Source organism: Melopsittacus undulatus, chromosome 4, assembly GCF_012275295.1.
Source record: "Melopsittacus undulatus isolate bMelUnd1 chromosome 4, bMelUnd1.mat.Z, whole genome shotgun sequence".
NCBI classification, from domain to species: Eukaryota; Metazoa; Chordata; class Aves; order Psittaciformes; family Psittaculidae; genus Melopsittacus; species Melopsittacus undulatus.
Window position 1 is genome coordinate 45,083,631 of NC_047530.1, and position 22,413 is coordinate 45,106,043.

The following is a 22,413-nucleotide window of genomic DNA, read 5'->3' on the forward strand; positions in this document are numbered from 1 at the left end:
GGTCACAATAAAGACAGTTCAGTAGATGAAGAAAAGGGGAAGAAAAAACAAGCGATGCAGGACAATCACTCACTACCTCCCACAAATTGACTGATGCCCAGCCATTTTTTGAGCAATGCCTACCTCTCCCAAAATCCTTTCCCCTCCTTCATTGCTGAGCATGACATGACAGACATGGCATATTCTTTTGGTCTGTTTGAGTCAACTACCCAGATTGAGTCCCTTTCCAACTCTTGACCACCCCTGGTCTACTTGCTGAGGGGACAGAATGAGAAAAAGACAAAGCCTTGACAATGTGCAAGCGCTGCTCAGCAATAGCCAAAACACTCCTGTGTTATCAATGCTGTTTTAGCCACAGATCCAAAACAACTCCCATACTGGCTGCTATGAAGAATATTAACTCCATCCCAGCTGGACTCAGTACAACAGCACGTAGCTACATAGGAAACTCACTGTAGATGAATGCTAGGATTTAGATCAACTGGATCATTTGGACAGTTTTTATGCAGGAAAATAAAGTCTAGGGATTTTTACTATCAAAGTGTCCAGACACTTGATTTATCATGTTAAATGATCTGCAGTTTTCAATGCAGTGTGACATTTTATTGTTTCACTGATGACAGCAAAGCAAACTTCACGTGGCTAACAATTTATACAAATTGTTCATAAGTATCATCAATTTAATCTTTTTATTATTAGTGTTATCATGCTATCTAGAAAAAGATAGAGCCCTACAGAAAAAGATCATGAATAGAATACATTGTAAATCATATAAATTAACACTTTGTGTACCATAACACATAAAAATTAATTTCACTACCTGACACTATCAAAATATACTTTCTTGAAATGTGAATTTCAAAGGAATAGAAATCAAAATAACAGAATCTTTTAAACAAATTAATAAAGTTTAAGTGCAAATAAACAAGTATTCACAATAATACACATATCAATGCAAGAAGATGTGAAATCAGAAAAATAATTCAATTGGAATACAATGTATTTTGAAAATGGCTTAACAAGAATAGGTTTGGTACTGAGTATGGAAATCGGTGTTTTAGAATTGTTAAAGACACAGAAATTTAATTTCTAATCTACTCTCATATGCTAAGGGGATGAAGTTTTACATTTCATACAGAGTGAATACAAATTTAGCACTGTTTTACTTCTTAAAAACACATCTTACAATAAAGCATATAGCAACAGAGGGTATAGAAGTTCTCATAAATTAGGTATATACAGTAAAAATTAATTTTGCAATTTCAGACATTTATACTTTTCACTCTGATTATTGAATAGACTTTATTAATAACCTTAAAAGTTTTTAGCAAATTACAAAGTTTCAGAAATTCTAGAGGAGGTGTGTATCCTCTTCTAGGCAGAGATATACCCAAGAAAAATAGACCTATCTAGAGCTATACATAAAACCTGAATGTTCTACATCATAATATTGGGTTACTTCTAACATAGCTCTATGCTCTGAGATATAATATTACAGTTAGCTCTATAAAAATAGTTCTTATAACTTAAGAATTGACTTCATATATAAATGTAGCAGAGGAGAATACATACAGTGTAAAACATTATTCATTTTGCTTTTTATTGTATTAATTTCAAATTTAAAAAATGCATACTTAATATGACTGCAAATTATTTCACATGACTAGAGTCCATCATTCTCACATAAGAGCATTTTTGTGTTATGAAAAAATATGTAAATATTTCACTCTATGTCCAGGATACTGGAATACAAAAAATCCCCAAAGCAAAAAATCCCACGCCTATCAAGAGATCTTTTTTCCATGGTATCAGTTAAGCAAGGTCTGGGAGCAATGGAATCAATGAAACTTGCCCTACTGTGCCAAATCGGTATTTTAGAGCTAGTTCCCAAATGGATTCATTAATGTTTAATTAAAGGTTGAGTTCATGATACAGCCTTTTTCTCCTTGGAAGGCTAATAGGGTCACTCTTGTCTATTTAGCCACATATTTTCATTGAGTTTTTAGGAGCTTAGTATCTTAGAATCTCTTAACTCTGCCATGTTTGGTCAAAATTGGCCAACGCATTAAAAATTATCGGCAGGGGAACAATCAACAGGCAGTGTGATCACATAAGCCTTGTTTCCTTTACCTCTTCTCTAAATTAGAAAATACCACATTCTTAACATGGGATTTTGCTATGCAATTTTTTTAGGTGGTTTAAAAACTGGTATAGACATCTTAAATCCTTTCAAAACAATCTTCAGAACACTTGCTGCCATGAGGTCTTAATCATGCTTCCCTTGAAACAGTCCTTACAAGTTTATTTTCCTTTGCAGTGCTACAAATTTTTTTTTAAACTAAGAAACCCACATCCAGTGATGAACATGTACAAATGTTTCATTCATACAAAGAGCCCCTGTGCAGTCTTGGGAAGCTGCTTAACAAACAAACAAGTTTACCCACAAGTAATCAGGAATATCAGTTATTAACCTGTATCGTAGGTACTGGTCAAGGTCTAATTAACATGGACCACACAGAAATTCTTTAACATTATGAAAGATTCAATATTTTTAGTGTTATCAAAGCATAACAAATTGTAGACATTTATACACACACAGAGGCACAGAACACCAGCAGAACACATTCAAGCAACACATTAGAGAAAGTGTTTATTATCATAGGTAATAAAAAACCTAGGAAATTATGTTTTCTTTTGAAAGTGATAATGCTGTCTATAAATGTGCCAGAAAAAGTGTTGAAGGTCATTTTACCAGAACATTAGAGCTAACTATAAAGAAAAGAATTTTTATATTTATTTTCATAAAGTCCCATATGTCTTAAAATTATGTTTCTTGGTCTGATGCTTCTACTGTATTCTGTGAGAGCGAACTTGTAAGTTTAAGCTATTTTTTTCAGTTAGCTTTTACATAAAAAGGTTATTGTTTTATTAAAATTCAGACTAGAATTAAGCCTGATTTTCCCATGATCTGGAATTATTAATTACAAAGCAAGAACTAGCATTACATTTTACAATTTATTCCAATTAAATTATTTGAAACTGCATTCTCTTAAAATGAAATCAAGCCATTAATCTCTTATTCTTCCACATGTGGTTCCAGAGTATAAATATTTCTTAAAGCTTATTAATACTTAGCCACTATAGAAATATGTTCTAATTTCTTTTTAATAAACTGTTATAATGTTATGGTCTAATTCCAAGATTAATCTTTGAGATGATTAAATATATCTACACAGTTTGGAGCTGAAAAATTAGTTCTAATCCTTTCAAACAGAACAAGATTAAATCCAATCTGTTCTGTGTTTAGGAAAGCTATCCAGATTATCTGAAGCTACAATCTCCTGTTGTAAACAGAAGTAAAAACTTTAAGAATCAGCATATTTTTATAACAAAAAAAAATCAACTTTTTAATAGTTGAATGACTATTAAAACTAACAGGAAGCAGAAGGTCTTGTCAAAAACCTAAGAATGAATATATATATACATATAAAATAATATTTCTTAAGTTTTTGACAAGACCTCCTGCTTCCTGTTAGTTTTAATAATCTATATAAAACAATATATAAACAATTTATTAATGGTGAACCAACATCTAATCTGGTGGGTAAATAATGAATTATACAAATATAATTAAACTAATTCCAGAAAAGCTTGTGAAGTCTGTGGCCTGAAAACTTTTAGGAGAGAAAAGCCATAGCATTGCCTCCTCCTGTGTAATGATAACAATGATTTATGAAGCTATAGTCATTTCTGCTGATTGAGCTCAGTCAATATTGGTTTCACATGATCAGCTAAAGTACAGCAATACGTGATGTGTAGTGGCCCCACATATTTGAACACACTGGGACATGCTCTTCTAGGTGATCCATAAGGGATGGGGGTGGAGGGTTAAAAGCTGCTGCTTTGTTTTCTCTACATTTTCCCCTCATTAGGATACACTCCTCCTGCAAAGTAAGCCACTTCTGGTGGTCGGGAGCAAAGTCTCATTGTAAACGCTCAGCAGGATAGTGGCAAAGCTGAGATTAATTCTCCATAGATTTATATATACCTTTCTCACTGTTGATTGCTTGTACTGTTTCAAAGGTGTGTATGTTGCCTTTTTTTATTGCTGGTTACTGACTTTATTCTAGCATATGGTGCTTGGCGCCATGACACAAAGTGAACATTTTATACTAGAATTAAAGTGGATATTTGACAGTTTCTGTCAGAAAGTTCAGAGCAAAGAATTTGTGAGACAAGATTTATTGCATATTTTATATGGGACACATCTGTTTCTTTGCTGCATTTCTGTTTAAATAAAAAAAGCAATGAAGGTTCTTTAAGAAACAAAGACTGTCAATAAAAAGCATGAACAGAAAAACTACATTATTGAGAGTGAATTTAATCATTCTGACCTTCTAAAAATGTGCTGCATGGAAGTATGACAGTCACCTTCCCCTTTTTGTTCTGCCATATAGACAGGATGGGGGAGGAGAATTCCAAGACCAAAATGATTCTCAAGTACACAGCTACCTATATTTAAGGGTAAATCAAATAAAAATTAAAATCAAACTAAATCTAAGTATTAATATTAAATACTTGCATTTAAAAGCAAGCTGAAATATTAAGGTGGATTTTTGCCTATTTCTTTTAGCATCTATAACTGCATCTTAGTGATGTGAAATGCACCAAATAATCCTTGTTATTTTGCGCCTAAAAACTCCTTGGTTTTAATATTTCTTATAAAACTACAGACTAGCTAAAACAAGACAGACAGCAAACTTCTCCACAGTTATCTATTGACATCACTGCACCTGATATAGTTTGGTATCTAAAGTTCAGTATTTTAGCCTTCATCATACCTGAATCAAAACTGAATTTGTAGAACACCTAGCAGTTTAAGAAAAGAAAAAAAATGATGCCTTATACAGAAAAGAAAAATTATTTCAATAAAACTGTATTTTTAGCCAACAATTTTCCTGTTTATAGATTGTTATTTAGTATGAAACCCTAAGATTTAGCTTGAGAAATATGAAATTCGAGTAGGTAGAATTAAATAAGAAAGAACAAGTACAATATAAATAAATTATATTGCTAAAAATCACATATGTTTTTATGAAAAAGCATATGTCTTATTTAACTCTACTTAAAGAATACACCAATAGAAAAATCACCTCTGTTGAACTACATACATTTCACACAAATAGTTATGAAAGATGGTAAATAATATATATATATATCGTGATATAGGCTCGACTTCCCAAACAAAATTGTAATAATTTCCTTTATAAAATCACAAATATTTGTCAAATATTTGGATGCTATTTTTAACTGAAGGATCTTTTACAATTTAGATTTATGCAGGAAAATTTATCCAGTTGCTTGTTTGAAAGGCCTGTGATTTGAAACTTAATGTAAAGAAGAGGCAAGCTTGGACCTGCAATATTTCTCCTTCATGCCACAAATAAAATCCAGGATACTAACTTTAAGAAAATACTCTTTTAATCAGTAATTTTACAAGAAACATTGAGCTGCATTTAAGTACAAGGCATACATTTTTTCTGAGCTTGATTTTTTTATATAAACACATAGAAGACTGTATTTTTTTTTAAAAAGTGTCTCTAAATTTACAAATAAACCCCCTACTGTTCCTCTTATGGGAAGAAGATGACAAGAGAAATAACGCATATGTGACACGTTCGGCCATTTAATTCATCCCTAGAAAGCACTCAGATACTACCACAAGAGTGTATGCAAAAGAGTAAAAATCTCCTATTAGTGTAATTTAAGACTGGGAAGATAAAAAGAATTGTTATTGCACCTACCTGATCTATTTTGTTTTTGTACTGCTTGCTTATTTTCTGTTGAAGTCTATGCTAGGAATACCCATATTTCCCCTCTACCCTCCATCAGATGTAAACATTTTTAAATGTTCATGTCTATCCTTATTTAAAGGGAATAAAAGAATATGAGTAGTACATAATAGGGCCAGCGAATGTGAGTGCAGCAGCTAAGCCATGACTGAAGACTTTCTGCTCATTGTCCCTTTGGGCCTTTATTACCTTACTGTTAACCTTTTTTAGAGCATTTTTTTCCTTTAGCATTATACTCTTTAACATTTAAAGTTTTCTGCTTGGCCAAAGAAGCTACATTGTCATGTCAGTTGCCCCTGGCTGTCCTTGGGCACTAGGATCCTCTTTGACAAGAAGTTCCCTTCCAGAGATGTCAACACTGTGAGGGGAATTTTCAGATTGCAAGACACTCTCAAGATGAAAGACTTTATACACAGGCTTTGTACAAATAGTTATATCCTAAAATATACTATGCAGTAGCTGAAAAGAAGTCCTTTGATAAATATTTTTTAGACACTTTCAAAATAGTTGACTTGGGAAAAAAGTTTATATGGCTGAAAAATGCTGATGCTAAAAATTCTGAATTGACTTACATGCCATGAAAGAAGTACTGATCTAATTAATTCCATATATACATCTCTTAAGAGAAATAAAACTACTGATTTCTCCACCTCTGTCAGGGTGTTCATAAAGCAGCAGAACAAAGGTACATTTAAAATATCTTGCCCTGGCATCTGGAGTATTTAGGCACAAAGATATCACAGAATAAGTTGCAGGAAAGGTTGAATGATGACCTGAAATCAGACTTTCTTGAATCTAGGAGGAGTCTGTCTTTTATCATAGCTGTAATCCTACAACACTGTATCATCCATATGTTTTTACTTGTCATTTTCCAATTTTGAGAGCCTAATACCAATCTGGTGCTTTGTCTTTTAACTAGCTTCAAATTTCTGAGATCTGCCCTATGAACATGGTGATTGTTATTTTTGTTCTCAAAACAAATGAACCTGCTACATCCTGTTCAACAAGTTTGGGTGTCAAATTTATTTATCTTTTTTTTCTTAGAAAGAATCTTCCTTCTGATGGCTATTTCCTGTCTGGCCTGAAAGTTTTACCTGTTATCATTGCTTAAAAAGGTCAAATACAGTTTATACCATAACAGAACCTAATACAGACAGCTCAGATTTCCTGAAATTTTCAGCATTTTTATCAGTCATGCTCAAAAGCATTAAAGCAGGATATTCATGTGTTTGCACGAGTACAAAACATAATTGAGAAAAAAGATCAACATACAGAGAAATTCTACAGAAATGCCTATTAGATGAAGCATGTTACTGTTATAATCAGTCTGTATTAAGACAGCAGTGAAGGGTATTTCTAAGATTATGGTATGCAATTACAGGGTCCAGGGGACAAGCATTACGTGAGAGTGACCAGTGTGATGGTGTTAAAGTCTTTGAGAACAAGTCTGTTTGGACCTCTCATCATTCATCAAGTGCATTAATCTCTTCTATCCAATCCTTTCCAATTCTTGACTCTGCTCTTTCCTTGCAGTAATACATTCCATATATTCAAGCACTTGCTCATAGGTGATATAATCTAAAGTAATAAATTAGTATCATCCTGATATCCTGCAAGAAAAGCTTTGACAGGGATTTAAATTCTGTTTGTTCACTGGCTTGGAATATCAGCACAAATAGGGTAAGATAAGGATGTCAACAGAACTGCAAAAGCAGACAAACCCTGTGCTAGTGGAATTGACTGCAGTACAAAGAATAATGACACCAGAAGGTAAGTAGATAAACAGGAAATCATCCAGCAAATTCATAAGAATATAGCAAAGAAGAAGAAAATAGTTGGACTAAAACAACACCCTACTAGGATCCCTGTGAAAACCCAAAATATGTAACCTATGGTTCTGCTTACCTGTAAGCCTATGATATGAGCAATGGAAGAAATACAGTGGAATTGAATAGAAAATAAAGGTTTCAATGAGAATTTCAAGAGAATGCTAAGCTCCCAGCAGCTGATAGTGATTATACTAAAGGTACCAGTAATTCTAGGTATAGAATTTATAACTATTGTATACCTCTTCATTTTGTATTAAATCAGTGTAATTCAATATAACACAATCAAATTGAAAAGAAGATGGAAGGAACTAATGTCTCTAAGAGATTCTTTCCTTGTCTTCTAAGAGAGGATGACATTGCATTTTTAATTTGAAGTCCTTCTAAATTATCTTCATATTACATTTTTTAATGGAGTGTAATGCTCCAATTTTTATACTAAGTCAGGACATAGTAGAACTGATTATAGCAATTTGATGTATATCTGTTTCTAAAATAATCAAATGGAAGTTTCCTATAATGTCATAGTTTTAATTAACATCAGTTTTCAGGACTTTGATGTTGGTAATTCTTTTGGTAGTGTAAGAGGAAACATTTCAGAGCAAATTCTTGTTCTTTGAATCAGCTCAGTATCAATACTGCATTAGTTAGAGGCATATGGATACAATCACATTCCAGGACACCTTATTTGGTGTCTTACGGACTTGAGGCTATTGTCTAACTATACAATTGCAGTACCACAGCAATAAGGTTCTGTGTGTTGCAGATTCATGCCAATTTATGTAAATCACTCTTTCATCTGTTTAAATACAATGATCTTTGAGTGATGAAAACAGTTGTGACTGTCACAAACAGTTTGAAAGATTAAAGTAATTCTGCTGATGGCATATAAAACAACGTTCCAGATCTAAACACAAACTTTGCCTGGTCTGTAATGTCATTGCTGGGAAGGATAAAAAGTTTTATGCAAACATTATCACTGCAAGGAAGTATGACATATTTTTCATTTTTGACACTGGACATAAATATCCTCCCACACTGTTTAATGTGAGAACCGCATATGTGTGGCAGAGATAATAAAACATCTCAGTGAAAACAAATGAAGGGGAAAAAAGAGTTATGATAAGTAGAACAGAAAATTAAGCTTTGAAGTGAAAAGTCTTCATATTTGTACAGTTTATTCACAAAAGGAAGAATCAGTATTTGATATGCAGACTGGATAGTCACAGAATCTACAAGACTGTCTGATACAGAACTGCTTATCTTTACAGAAATATGATCTGTCTTTGATAGAAGCAGCTTCATAATTGCAGGTAAAAAAAAATCAGGAAAACTGTAATCATTATAAGTGCTATTGCTTTTCTACTGCTGTTTACACACCATATTTTAACCAGCAGCTGTTATTGAAATATGATGCTCTTAAAAATTATTTTTTATTTTCCTGCTTCAATTATTCAGCATTAAAGTGTTCAATAGCTTTGCAAATATAATAGAACACAAGTACCATAATCCAATAAATACTTTAAGGTAGAGAAGTACACTAGTGGGAAGAGAAGTATGTGCTGTAATTTCATATACAGTTTTAGTATATTTTTCTTTCTTTCTGTTAATATTCTTTCTGGGGAGAGAAGCTGTATTTTTATTGCACACAAATTGCACAAGAGTAAAAATCTAAATTATTTCTTAAGGATTTTTGAAATTCTGGAAGTCATTACAGGCAAGCTTTACCAAACTACTATGAATAAGGACATAAAACATAGTCTTTATATCTGTTTTAAAACCAGCAATATACTGTGGCCAGACTATTAAAGGAAATAAGTGTCAATGTGTATTTCTTGCTAATCTTTGACAATATTAAAATTTATAAAAGCATATCCTGTTGATAGGGAGATATAAGAAGTATTATTGTATTTTGAAAATGGTACTGACAGTAGTGTCTTGGAGGATTCTTGACTTCTGTTTCACTGCTATTAAATGAGATTAGCATCCTGCTTTGACTGAAAAGTGGTAGAGGTTTGAGTTGGAAGAACCTTTTTGCTGTAATATAAGAAATTATATTATTGTCTTCCTATACTCAAAAACATACAGGGCTATAAACTAGGTAAAGAGATTGTTTTCCCTGGGTTGATACAATAGGCGCTATTAGACAAAGAGAATAAATTACCATGCATGAGCATCTATAGGTGAGAACAGCATTTAAGATGGCATATTTATATACCCAGGAAAGTATATAGTAGGAAATAACCAACAAGAAACTGGAAGTCTGCTAGCTGAAATATGCTAGAATAGAGTTGAAGAGAAGTTAGTGCATCAATTTCTTACATGAAAGTAATTATAAGATGGTATTTTAGGTATTGTTGACAAATAAAATAGAAACAAGCAAAGCCTGTTAAAAATCAGTTTAAGATAGCAACAAGTAATGTTATAATAAAATTATCTGAGTAGGGATATTAGGAATGAAAAGCAACAATAATAAAAATATCTTCCTGGATGCTAGCTTGAAATCAAGATCTAAATGATTTATTACTTCAATTATTTGGTTATAATAAGTCAAAATTATTTCAACAAGGTTTCACTTAGAACTGTGATCTAAAACCAGTGATTTCTAATAAAGAATCGGTATTTCAGCTTTTTTACTGCTGAACAAGTTTGCAAGAAAATAAAGAACTGCAGTATCCAATGAGAATTTATTACCTAAACAGAATAAATTATTTTTCTGGAAATATAGCTATGAAGACAGAACTGACAGAGATGCATGAAGACATGAAGACATGGATGATAAAGGAAATAACAATTCTTTATGTAGTTGCAGTAACCTACATCAAACAAATTAATGTGAAATTGCTTCAAACATTTGAAAATGCCAGGACCATACTCTATGCTCTTCAGGTAGACAGGTATGTCATGGAATGCTGCAAGCCCCCTTTCTGTCCCCCCTATTTTCATGTCAGAGAATGTAGCGATTTCAATCAGTTTCTGGCTAGTACACTCAGATGATTTTTTAATTATTATTATATTTCTTAATTTCTTGGTGTAATCCCCCCAAGAATAAAACAAAACAGAGAGTATGTAACATACAAGTGAAGGTGGCTAGACCTAATCATAGAATCACAGAATTACAGAATGTAATTATATAGTTCTTTGGATCTTTGGGACCTTAGAGATCATCTAGTTCCAACCCCACTACCATGGGCAGGGACACCTTTCACTAGAGCAGGTTGCTCAAAGTGCCATCCAACCTGGCCTTGAACACTGTCAGGGACGGAGCAGCCACAGCTTCTTGGGGCAACAGGTTCCAGTATCTCACCACCCTCACAGTAAAGAATTTCTTCTTAATATCTTATCTAAACCTACCTTCTTTCAGTTTAATGCCATTTCCCCCATGTCCTATCCCTACATGCCCTTGTTAAAAGTCCCTCCCCAGCTTTTTTGTAGGCTCGCTTTAGATACTGGAAGGCTGCTCTAAGGTATCCTTGAAGCTGTCTCTTCTCTAGGCTGAACAAACCCAACTATCTCAGCCTGTCTTCACAGAAGAGGTGTTCCAGCTCTCTCACCATCTTCATGGCTTTTCTAATAGAATTTAGTTCTTATTTTCTTTCCCACTGTACTACCTCAATAATCCTCTATGGTGCATTGCAATAGGCAAAGGAGTGAATGTGGATCAATGCTCCTATTCTGCATCAGAAACACTTTCAAAAGCACAATAGATACATGCCCAGGTAGCTACTGCAGCCTGGCTAGAATTATTAAGAAGAAATCAGCCAGCAGTAAAAATCAGATTTACTGACATTTTCCATGTGGTTGCTAACCTTGTCTGAAAAATGCACTACCTCCTGACATAATACTCTGATGAGAAGCTTGGCCTATAACTCTGGCTTTATATTGTACAGTTCCATAAGTGCACAGTGTTTATCTTTTATGCAGTGTAAGACATACAGCAGTTGTAGCAAAGAATGAACTTAATCAATGTTTCCTAAACGCTAGGCTAGAATTCTAAACACAGGTCAATTTCTTTTACTGTAGGATTAACCTCAACAGATCTACTCTATTTGACAAATCCCTCCCTCTCCATCTTTCTATTCCCTTGGACACTTCAGTGCACCATGTGCCTTTACCAAATAACTTTGCTTTCCACTATTAATGATTTTCAAAAACCGTTCTGTCTTGACATCAGACTACTTGCTTCCCAGAATATGCTGTAAACTAAACAAATTCCTTTAGTAGCAAAGTCTTCACCATCAAGATACTTTATTCTTAGAGAAGCGAAGAGAGGCAGCCATGCTTTTCCTATGCTCTATGCCATGAAGCAGGAAGACATTTTCATTTGCACCTTCTAGTATATAAGGAAGGAAATTGAGCCCAGATTAAGGTTTTAACATGCTTTCTGACCTGGAACCAGTGTGTGAGATAGCTTCATATCAAAAGAGAACTTCTCTTCTAAGCAATTCTGAGCAAGAATTTAATAAATTAAGGACCATTCCAAACCAACTATTAATGTCATGATTTCAAAGTTTGTTTTGCATACCATGGCAGTTTAAATGGAAAACATTATGAATACAGTTCTGAAAAAAAAATCCAAATCATACAGTAAGTCCACTGGAAATACAGTGAATGTATATTAATTTATAGCAATTCTTAGGTCTCCGTATTATACTAAGACTAATAAAATTTGTTAAAAACAACATCATTAAATCTACCAAAGACTATTGCTACTTTGAGGATAATCAAAGCCTTTTTCAAAAGGCATGGGTGTATCAAATACAGCTAATGAAGTGCTAACACAGCTTACACATGATGCCTTTCATGTGGGAATCACAGAATACTTGACAAAGATTATCTTTCATTACAAAAAATAGCAAGAATCATTATTTAACATTTTGTTTAGCTACTTGACATGTGATGCTAGACTAGTGAAGTGCTCTCTGAAACAGACATTAACCAACTATACTAGTATCACATGTCAAGTAGCTAAACTGGGAATAGAACCTAAGGGTTCTGGCACCTCATTCCCTGCTGAAGGCACTAGACTACATTACATCCAGTTACACAAAACAGCACTGACATCAGCAGAAGTACAGTTTATCCCCTCTAGCATTTTAGAATGTCAGTCTCCATAACACTCTCTCAGTGTTTTTTGTTACAACACAGCAAGTATTATATTTAATTGGTATTAATTGTAATTAGGAAATGTAAACAGTTCAGTTTAAGCAAATCAAGATGGGTTTTTTTATTACACTATTTCCAACTTCGCATCAACTAGAAATGATGGGAAAATGTGTGTGTGAGAAAAACCTGAATATCTATGAGTTCCAGCCCTGTTTTCAAGCCAGAAGTTTCAGAAAAGCATCTGAGCTTTGGATACTTGCTGTGAGCTGGCAGAAAGATAACAGACATTTATTTCTTACATTTGCTTAAAACAGCCACAACTCTTTTTTTAAACAAACAAAACTGAAAGCAGATGCTTAACGGATGCTCAGTATTATCAGTTAACTCCTAATTTCAGAGAAGCAGTTTGGAGGTCCAGTGCCTATTCTAGTACCATAAATCAAGATGTGTTTCTGTGTTATTTTTCCTTGTCTTCAGGGTAGAAATTTGTATGATTTTCATTGTAATACCACAGGAACTACCACCACCAGGTACTGTGTTGCCTTTGGATGGAGAGGAGCTGTAGTGATACACATTTGTTATTCCTTCTACTGTTTTTAGCTGGGGTGGAGTTTAACCTTCTTCATAGCAGCTTTTCATAGCACACATATGGTGCTGTGTACTGCGTTTCTGACCAAACCAGTATTGGTAAAACACCACTGATTTAGTTATTGCTGACCAGTGCTTACACAGCATCAAGGTTTTCTCTGTTTCTAACACTGACCCCCAGAAAGTAGGCTGTAGGTCCAGAAGCAGCTGGGAGCATCCACAGGTGTGACAGCTGGCCAAATAGACCAAAGGGATAACCTATACCATAAGACATCGTGCTCAGCAATAAATGTGGGAAGAAGGGGGAAGCGGGAGAAGATCAGAGTTATGGTGTTTGTCCTCCCAAGTACTGGTTATGCATGATGAAGTCCTGCTTTCCTGGAGATGGTTGAACACCTGCCTACTGATGGGAAGTAGTGAATGAATTCCTTGTTTTGCTTTGCTTGCACATGCAGCTTTTGCTTTCATTATTAATTTGTCTTTATCTCAACCCATGAGTTTTCCCTCTGTTACCCTTCTGACCCTCTTTTCCAGCCAACTAAGGGGAAGTGAGTGAGTAGTTATGTGGTGCTTAGCTGCCTACCACACTAACCACAACAGTCCCCAAAATATCTGGGGTGTAATAACAGAATCTGTCATACAGTCATGAAAGACATCATTTGATTAGGGTCTTGGCAAGACCTAGGCAAAACTGAATTATAGATCCAGATTTATACATGAGTCTATGATTTATGATTCTGACTGCTCTGACTGGCTAGTAGTGTGGAATGAATACAGTTTCTTTCTGAGCTGCTCTAACAGGGTAATTCTTACAGTACAATGAATCAATCCATACAAGTTACAGTTACACTGATATGTTAAATACTTTGGCAAGCAAGATTAAGAAGCATGCTGGAGATACAATGGTTCTGTAGAAATACATATATAACTATCTCAATCTTATTGTTATTCTCAATCTGTAGGTGATGATTTCCAATTAGATAAACTGGAAAGGCAATACAGCTGTCCTGCAGTGACATTAAGATTTGCATTACAATTTCTTGTTTTACAAGTTCTGTGGCAAGAAATTTTCACCTTTAATACTGTCTAAATACATTTGCAACTAAAAGAAAAAATATATCAAATAAATACATTCATTGAGCTCCATGGCCTGGGAGAAGGATGAAGGAGAACATTAGTTTATTTAACAGTACAACAGTCTGCTACTTTTAAAATATCCTCTTTTCACTTATCAAAGTAATTAATAAGATAGTCTCATGAAATAAAGTTATCAAAAAGACATTAGGACAATCTTTATAAAAAGGATTAAGCTAATTCATAAATTATTAAATAATCTGAAGAAAGTAAACATTCTGCTTGGATTAGTAGATTCAGATAGTTCATTTGACTTCTCAAACAGTAAATTGCTAAACTGCTCACAATTTCTGTGAGAAATACTAGTCCTTTGCTAATACCTCATTCTTAACAACTCCTAATATAGTAATCAGAAATGTAGCACTTTGTTTTCCCAAGTAGTCTGTACTACTACAACTTGGAGGGGGAAAAAATAATCTATTCGCTTATCTGTTTTGCACAGCTCTGAAGGTGATCGTGCTGGCAGAAACAGGTGACTGGGAACACAGTCTGGGAAAGAGAAGAGAGCAGGACTTTGCAACAACAGCAAGGTGTGTTTACTGTTTTGAACTGATATCAAAATGTACTTGGCTCTCATCCCTGTTGTCTCCAGACTCTACCCTGGCAAATCACTTCCCTATGCCTATTTCTGTCTCACACAAGACAAAATCATTAGATATGAATTTGTCAGTTCATAAACACATACTATCAATAAAAGATGCCACTACTTCATGTAGAGCAAAGCAGAAAATCAGTAGGAAATCAGTGAGATCAAGGGAACAGTTATCTTTGACAAGTGATGTCCAGTATCCATGTAACCATTATTCTTACATACACTAGGCATGTTAGGAACATAATCCATAGGAATTTTCAGAGGCAACACATATTCAATGCAGCTTACATTATTTATAAATTTGCAAACTACTACACTATATACTACACTATATACCAATTTTATTTTTGCATTAAGATGTGATTACCTTTCTGGAAGAATTCCTCTAGTTTCTCCTTGAAGGGCTGGAGATGTTCTTCAGAAGACTCTCGGCAAACTAACTTCATCTGCTTTTCAGAGGCTACAAAAAGAACTTGAGATTATTCTATGACATTAGTGGCATATTTCATCTACCCAAAGTAGATGTCAACACTGTAGAAGCCTACATCTGAATTAGTCACCTAAACTTCCATTAGAGGAAATGGAAATAAATAAGCACTAAGGAATCCAGCAATTACATTAAAATAAAACCACCAATACTAGTCTAGCATACCAGATAGAACATTATATATGTGTTTAAAGAGTGGAATTTGTCTTTAGTAACAACTTTGTTCTAAAGCTCCACCTGTGTGCTGAGAGCTGCCAGGAACACAGCCTGCCTCACACAAATTCTAGCTGGTATTTAAAGACCGAAACAGTTTTTGTACTAACTGGAGGATGTCTTGTATCCGGACTGACAAATCCATCAGTGCCAATCCCACAATCAACCATTTTTCCTAACAAAGACGCAGGAATTCAGCTTTACTTAAGCATTTAAATTCCAGGCCACGATATGAAACAGTAGAAGACTATAAGAAAATTAACTTACATCTATCTGCATTTTGTTTAGTATTTATCTGTTATTTTAAGACCAGATGTCATGTCAATTTCCAAAAGCTCCATGTTACCTACCAATACATTTTAACATTCTAGAACTTCTAGTAAACTTTGTAGATTCCAGCATCCACATTAATGGTGAAATGAGACTGTAACAAATCAAAAGGCAGTTACCTTCCATTTAGTAAATGAATTTATACTATAAGATTTTTTTTTTTCACAACAACTTTTCATTCCCAAGCAGCTAAATTTAGATGGACATTTATTTTGGAGTTGAACCCAAGTTACAGTTTGGCCTCATGAAACATATTCACACCAAATTGCTTCCACCATCACGTAATTCAACTCATTGCAGCAAAAATTAATACAAAACTGTGGAAACAGAACTTTAGAATTTGTAATTCAAATGTCATGTTAACATATGTTTACAGTGCAGTGAAAAAAGTCAATGGAAGGTTGAAAAAAGATGCATACCTTTTATTGTATAACTAGCACTGTACCTACAATACTATTGGACCAGCGGGACTTAGAAAAAAGTCCGCTTTTCAATTAATTGAGACAGTTGTTGTTACAGAAAAATTATGAGAGATACCTGTTTAGATCAACGTGTATATTTTAATGCAGCATCCCTCCACAATTCATGCAGGTTGTGGACTATGTGTTACAAAGCTTACATAAAACGGACTAGGCTACAGTCTAAGTTTATCTTTAATCTCTAGTTTTGCAACATGGAGCATAAGACAGACCTTTGAAAATATTCAGAGTAAAGTTAATGAATATTTGTTTTTAGCCAGACAGTAGGCAGAACATAGCATTAATTTAAACACAGCACATTGAGAAAGAAAGACTTTTATTAGCTGTTCAGTTATGTTTCTTTTAAAAACTAAATTAAGCAAAACAAATCAGAAGCCTGGGAAGTTTATATGACTTTTAAAGATTATTTTCTTATGATACATGCCTCTTACCATTAAAAATTTGAACTTTCCATGACCGTTATCATATACTGAATGGAAATTTATGTGTACTTAACATTTTTGTTTGTAGAATTAGAGGATTTGTACACCTAATCCAGTAAATTTTAACACTTTACTTTGGAAGAAGACAGACACGTTAGAATTGTATGGGGGAAAAAACCAGCAGAATAACAGACAACATTTGTAAGTTTCTGACTGGAAGGTTGAACAAAGTAGCAGTAGAGGTTTGTGGTTTTTCTTTGTGCTTAAACAAATCTATAGAAAATTATATAAGGCAATATTTAGAAATTATTTTAGATAAAGTGACAAAAATGTAAAAGTATTAGTACATATATGTTCAGGCATTTGGTACACAGCAACAGGAGAATGCACACTATTATAATTATGTAAGATTACAACTATTGCAAGTTAATAATTATTTCCTTATAATCTTCTATAAGAAATTTGTATAAATCTATAAAGAAGTAGATTTCTATGAATAGGTATTATAATAAGCTTGTAGCTACAGTAGTATCTAAATTTACTCTAACATACTATAGAAACGCATTTTCCCAAATATATGGTGTTGCTAATACACTGTCTGAAGCATTGAAAGCTTCCTAGATGCTTCCAACAGGCTTAAATAACACAAGATTTAGAAAAGTTACTGAGGCATGTCCCATGTAAATATTGAAATGACCAAGACTAGGGTGATTTTTTTTTTCTAAATGAAAAAACCTTAATCAGATAATAAAAGCTACAGGAAAATATGGACAAGAAGTACCAGCATATAGAGAAAAATCTGATTTGGTTAGCAAATGCTTAGGAATTCTAACATCCTTAACAAGCTTATCAACATCTGGCATAATGGGAGAGGAAGACTAAGAGGAAAGGCGTAGAAGAGCAAATGAGAGAGATTACATAGACTAAGTGAATCAGGGGAGCTAATTAAAACTCTGAAAGATTACAATAACATGAAATTAGATGAGACACTATTTTGTTTAAAACCAACTGTATTGACATATTTGAATAAGACTTGAATTTATTTACTTGCTAACACTAAAATAAGGTATATGACATAGGTATGAAGTCACTGGCTGAAGGCACTCATGAACTTCAGCTGGAAATGCAGCCTCAAAAATTTGCTATTTCTGCTGAAGTCTCTCCAGTCTCAGTCTTCCCTTCAACACTGAAATGTTCTATGCAGAAAAATGATTCTTTGTTCAAAATGATGGCAAGGAACACCAACCAAATGTATCTTTTCGGCTGAAGAATTTAGGAATATCATGAAATTTGCCTGGTGATAGATATAGTAAAGAATGGTAGAAGTGTGTTCAAAGGAATCATAAGTCAAATACTAATGAATACACAATTGGAAAACGAAAAAGATTTTCATGCCTAGGCTAAATCAAAGGTTCTAATTAAAATGGTAGTTGTAATTCTACAGATTAATTCAGCTTATCTCTGTCATTTTAATACTGGCGGAAGGCTACCACACAACACTATGACCTGCCTCAGTTCTACAACATAATCATGTTTCTGGTAACTAATGGTCATTGAATTTCCTGCTATATAAGTTCTTTTTTTAACAAAAAAAAACCCCTCAAAAATTTACTTAAAATATAGTTATTTTTTCTTTTTTTTTTTTTAATTACCACATCATGCCAAACATTACACTAAAAAAAAAAAACGAAAAAGACCTGTTCCATCAGTTGCTCTGTTTTTCTTTGGTAAAAATGCTATAACATAATTGAGGGACTATTACATTATTTTTTTTATATTTTGTTCTCATATTCACTAAAATGGAATATGTTTTTTTAAAAAATATTTTATCAAGGTTTTTATTACAATAATTCTGAGGCAAGGACCTTATTCATAAATTCTGAAAAGCTTCTTTCTGAATAAATTTCTTTCTGAAATTTTGAGGAATCTGAAGGAATTCTGAGAAATCTGACAGTACACTTCTCATCTCACCATATCATTCCAAAATAATCATTTGAGAAAATATACAACCTGTTTCAGCATTACTGAGTTCAAACAGATGCAAATTCTCCATTACTGTAATAAACTTTTGGTTCATTTTCTTGGTATGTGCTGCATGTTAGTGAAATTAAATGTAACACACTACTTTTGAAAATTGTTTATTTCTGAATGAGGTATTGCAAAATTAAAAAAAAAAAGAAGAAAATACAAGCGTGCAATAGTATTTGAAAACTCTTACAAATTGTTGGATGTACATCATGCTTCACCCACTGCAAATCTTGGCCACAGAAATGGAAACCATTAGCAAAACATTAAGAAAAAGCTGGAAACTGCTGATTATCAGTTTGCCACTGTCTTCAGATTTAATGCAGTACTTGGCTCAAAAAGTTCTTTAAAAATCCCCAATATAAGTGAAAATATTTACAAAATAGAATGTCTCTCACTTAATGCCTATTGGGCAATAGTCTTTTAAAACCTCACAGACACTTGTAAATCTGTCAAAAGAATCACTGCCCATAAACAAACTTTCACATAAAGAGCATTTCACTGTCAATCAGATGAGATTTGGAATTTTTTAAGCACCATTTTAAAAGTAAATGCAAACCCAGAAATAGGTTAATGTCGATAACAGTAAATTACTAGCTATTTACTCCCCAGAAGCCACCAGTAGCATTTACAGGAATCATCCTGACAGTGAAATCAAGTATCAACACCATGAATTCCTATAAACCTGTCACTGACACTATGCCCCATGAGTTATGCCATTGTGAAAGCTGCTAGACCACCGCTCTCCTCTTTTCTGTTCAGAGTTTGGCAGGTTATACTGCCAAGCTTGCTATTTTATTTCCTTGTTATAATGCAGGCCTATGTTTGACAGGAGGGTTATTATTTGATAATTCTTTTTTAGAACCCTTACCTCTTCTGTTTCAACGGAGATTTGAAACCATGCTGCAAACAAATTCAGTGTAGCACTAGATAATCCCAAGTTTCTGTATCAGAGGATCAATGATTTTTTTATAGTGCAGAAGCCTGTTATACTACTTGGGTCTATTTACCCAAATAAGAATCTAATAAACTTCAGATAAAATGTATAAATCTAAATTATTCAGCAAATGCTATATAACTTCCTCATGGTTTAGTTCATTTGGATTTGCTTTATTAAAGCAAATTTCATGTTTTAAATATTGAAATTTTCTAACTTGCAAACAACTTTCCAAGTTATACCAGAAGGTACTGGAGATGCATGTTTACTTGTTGGACACTGTTGTACAATTTCGTTATATTCTCTTGTTATTCCATGCAATATAGACACATGTTTACTGCAGGTGCACATACAGTAATGTTAGCTTTATTATAATCCATTGTATGTGTGGCATCTGTAACTCTTGTGCTTATGTATAACTTTGTGTTTCAGATAGAATTTTAAGTAAATGTGGATAAGAAGGGAAGAGATTTACCATGATTCCTTTTGACAACTTCTAACCACTGCAAGCGATTACAGTGCTACTGACCCAGGAAAGTTTCAGAGACAGTATTTTACTCATATTTTTGGACACACACTGATAATCAATACATATCTCAATGATGGCAATATACAAATACGAAGTTTTGAACACCAACACTCTTCTCAGAGCTGGACTAATACAGAAGCCTTTGAACCTTGTAAGAGAGGGAAACACTATGAAGCAGGGTGTGGGAATTTTCTGAGAAGAAAAGTATCTGAGAAGAATGTAGAAAACTTGTGGTGCTACTCTGTCCTTAAGCTTTGTTTTTACTGTCTGAAATGAAAGTCAACAATACAATGCAAAAAAGTGTTATCACACATAAAACTAAGTACAGCATTCTAACCTACTAATTGCTTGCATAGTTATTTTGTGAAGTTACTTTCAGCTAATTTAGAATAAATTGATAATTCAGTTTTCTTAAAAAGCCATTTCAGAGTCTAGAAGCTAATAAGCAAAACTTTAAATAGTATTTCAAACTATATTTTCCTTCTGCCACACAGAAACAAGCATCTGTTAAGCTGCTCAAGCTCTGACATATAAACGAGACAGAATAACACTTCAATGATAAGCCCTAAGCTGTGGAAAGTGAAATAAATGTAGTGGCATACAAAACACCCTGTAAAGGTCACCTGTTCTAATGAACTTTTAGGAAGCTTTTCGGAAAATTTTGGAAGCTGAGTCAGACATTTTAGGAACTCTCACAAGTTTGATCAGTTATTCTGGCTTTGCCTTTTGAGTTTAAGGTTTCTGAGGGGGTTTGTTTCTTTTAAGTTTAACAACATGTTGAACTTTTACAGTATGTGATGGCATGCAGAGCAACTCTCAAACCTATATTAGTTTCAACTAATCTAGAAGAAAAGGGGTGGGGATTTTTTGTTCCTTGTTTTGTCAAAGGATATCAGCATCTGATATAAGTAATTTAAAAAAAAAACTTTCTCTTAAGATTGTTTCCTAAGGATATATTTAAAGAAATGAACAAAGATTACTAGTAAAACTAAATATTTTTCACACCATAGCAACATATCTGAGACATTCTCTCTGAAATGGTAGTTTACATTCAGCATGCCCTTAGCAGAGAAGCATACTGCAAGGGACTGAACACATATAAATGAATATAATTACTAAACTTTCATAATTTTCCAGTCGTCTCTGTAAGTTTCCTTCAGTGATTCCAGCACACATTATTAGTAGAAAGTTTTGATTTAGTGCCAAGATCCAAACATACAGACCCCCACACATCATTTAGATCTGTCAGGAGCATAGAAATGTGTGTTAACAGAACCCACTGAGAAATCGGAGCATTTCCCTTCTGTCTGAACAGTACAAAACCCAAATATTTTGAAATTGAAGAATCTTGTCTGGCTAATTCAGAGGAAGACAAAAAATTTAAGAAGCATTAATAATATTTTTTATCAGATAAACTAAGATTCTCACGGTGCTAGAAAAAAATGACCTTTCAAACACACAAACACATTATCACTTAGTGTACTGAACAAGGGATTTGGTAGAAGAGAACTTGCGGACAATGGCTGAAACAGTTTATGAGCTGGAATTGTAAAGGCTGGAGAAGTGATCTCCTGTTTATCTCTGTACTGCTGGATCTCTGATTTTCTCTGCAAGACAGATCATAAAGTTTTACCTAATTAATTCTTCTACCAAGTTTATGGCTTTGGTTCTGCTAAAGCATCCTGCTTAGATTTAAAATCATGTAAATTCATAAACTACCTACAGTATTAGCTGGAACACTTCTCAAAGTGCTAATTAGCCTCACTACTATTAATTTGTATCCTACAGTCTGCATTAATGTACTGTCAATCTTTGATCATTGGCAGTAAATACACAAACAGCCACCTCAATTCCAACAGACATCTGCCTTTCCTTCTACTGCATACTCCCTCA

At 33.8% G+C, this 22,413-nt stretch overlaps 1 protein-coding gene across 1 annotated transcript in view; it reads right to left on the reverse strand.

Moving 5' to 3' along the window:
- Nucleotides 1-22,413, reverse strand: part of LOC101874125 (formin) — a 138,564-nt gene that overhangs the window by 25,535 nt on the left and 90,616 nt on the right. Inside the window, exon 13 of the mRNA XM_005149336.4 lies at nt 15,466-15,558. Within this exon, the coding sequence (XP_005149393.4) occupies nt 15,466-15,558 (93 nt within the window). The remainder of the gene's footprint in view (nt 1-15,465; nt 15,559-22,413) is intronic.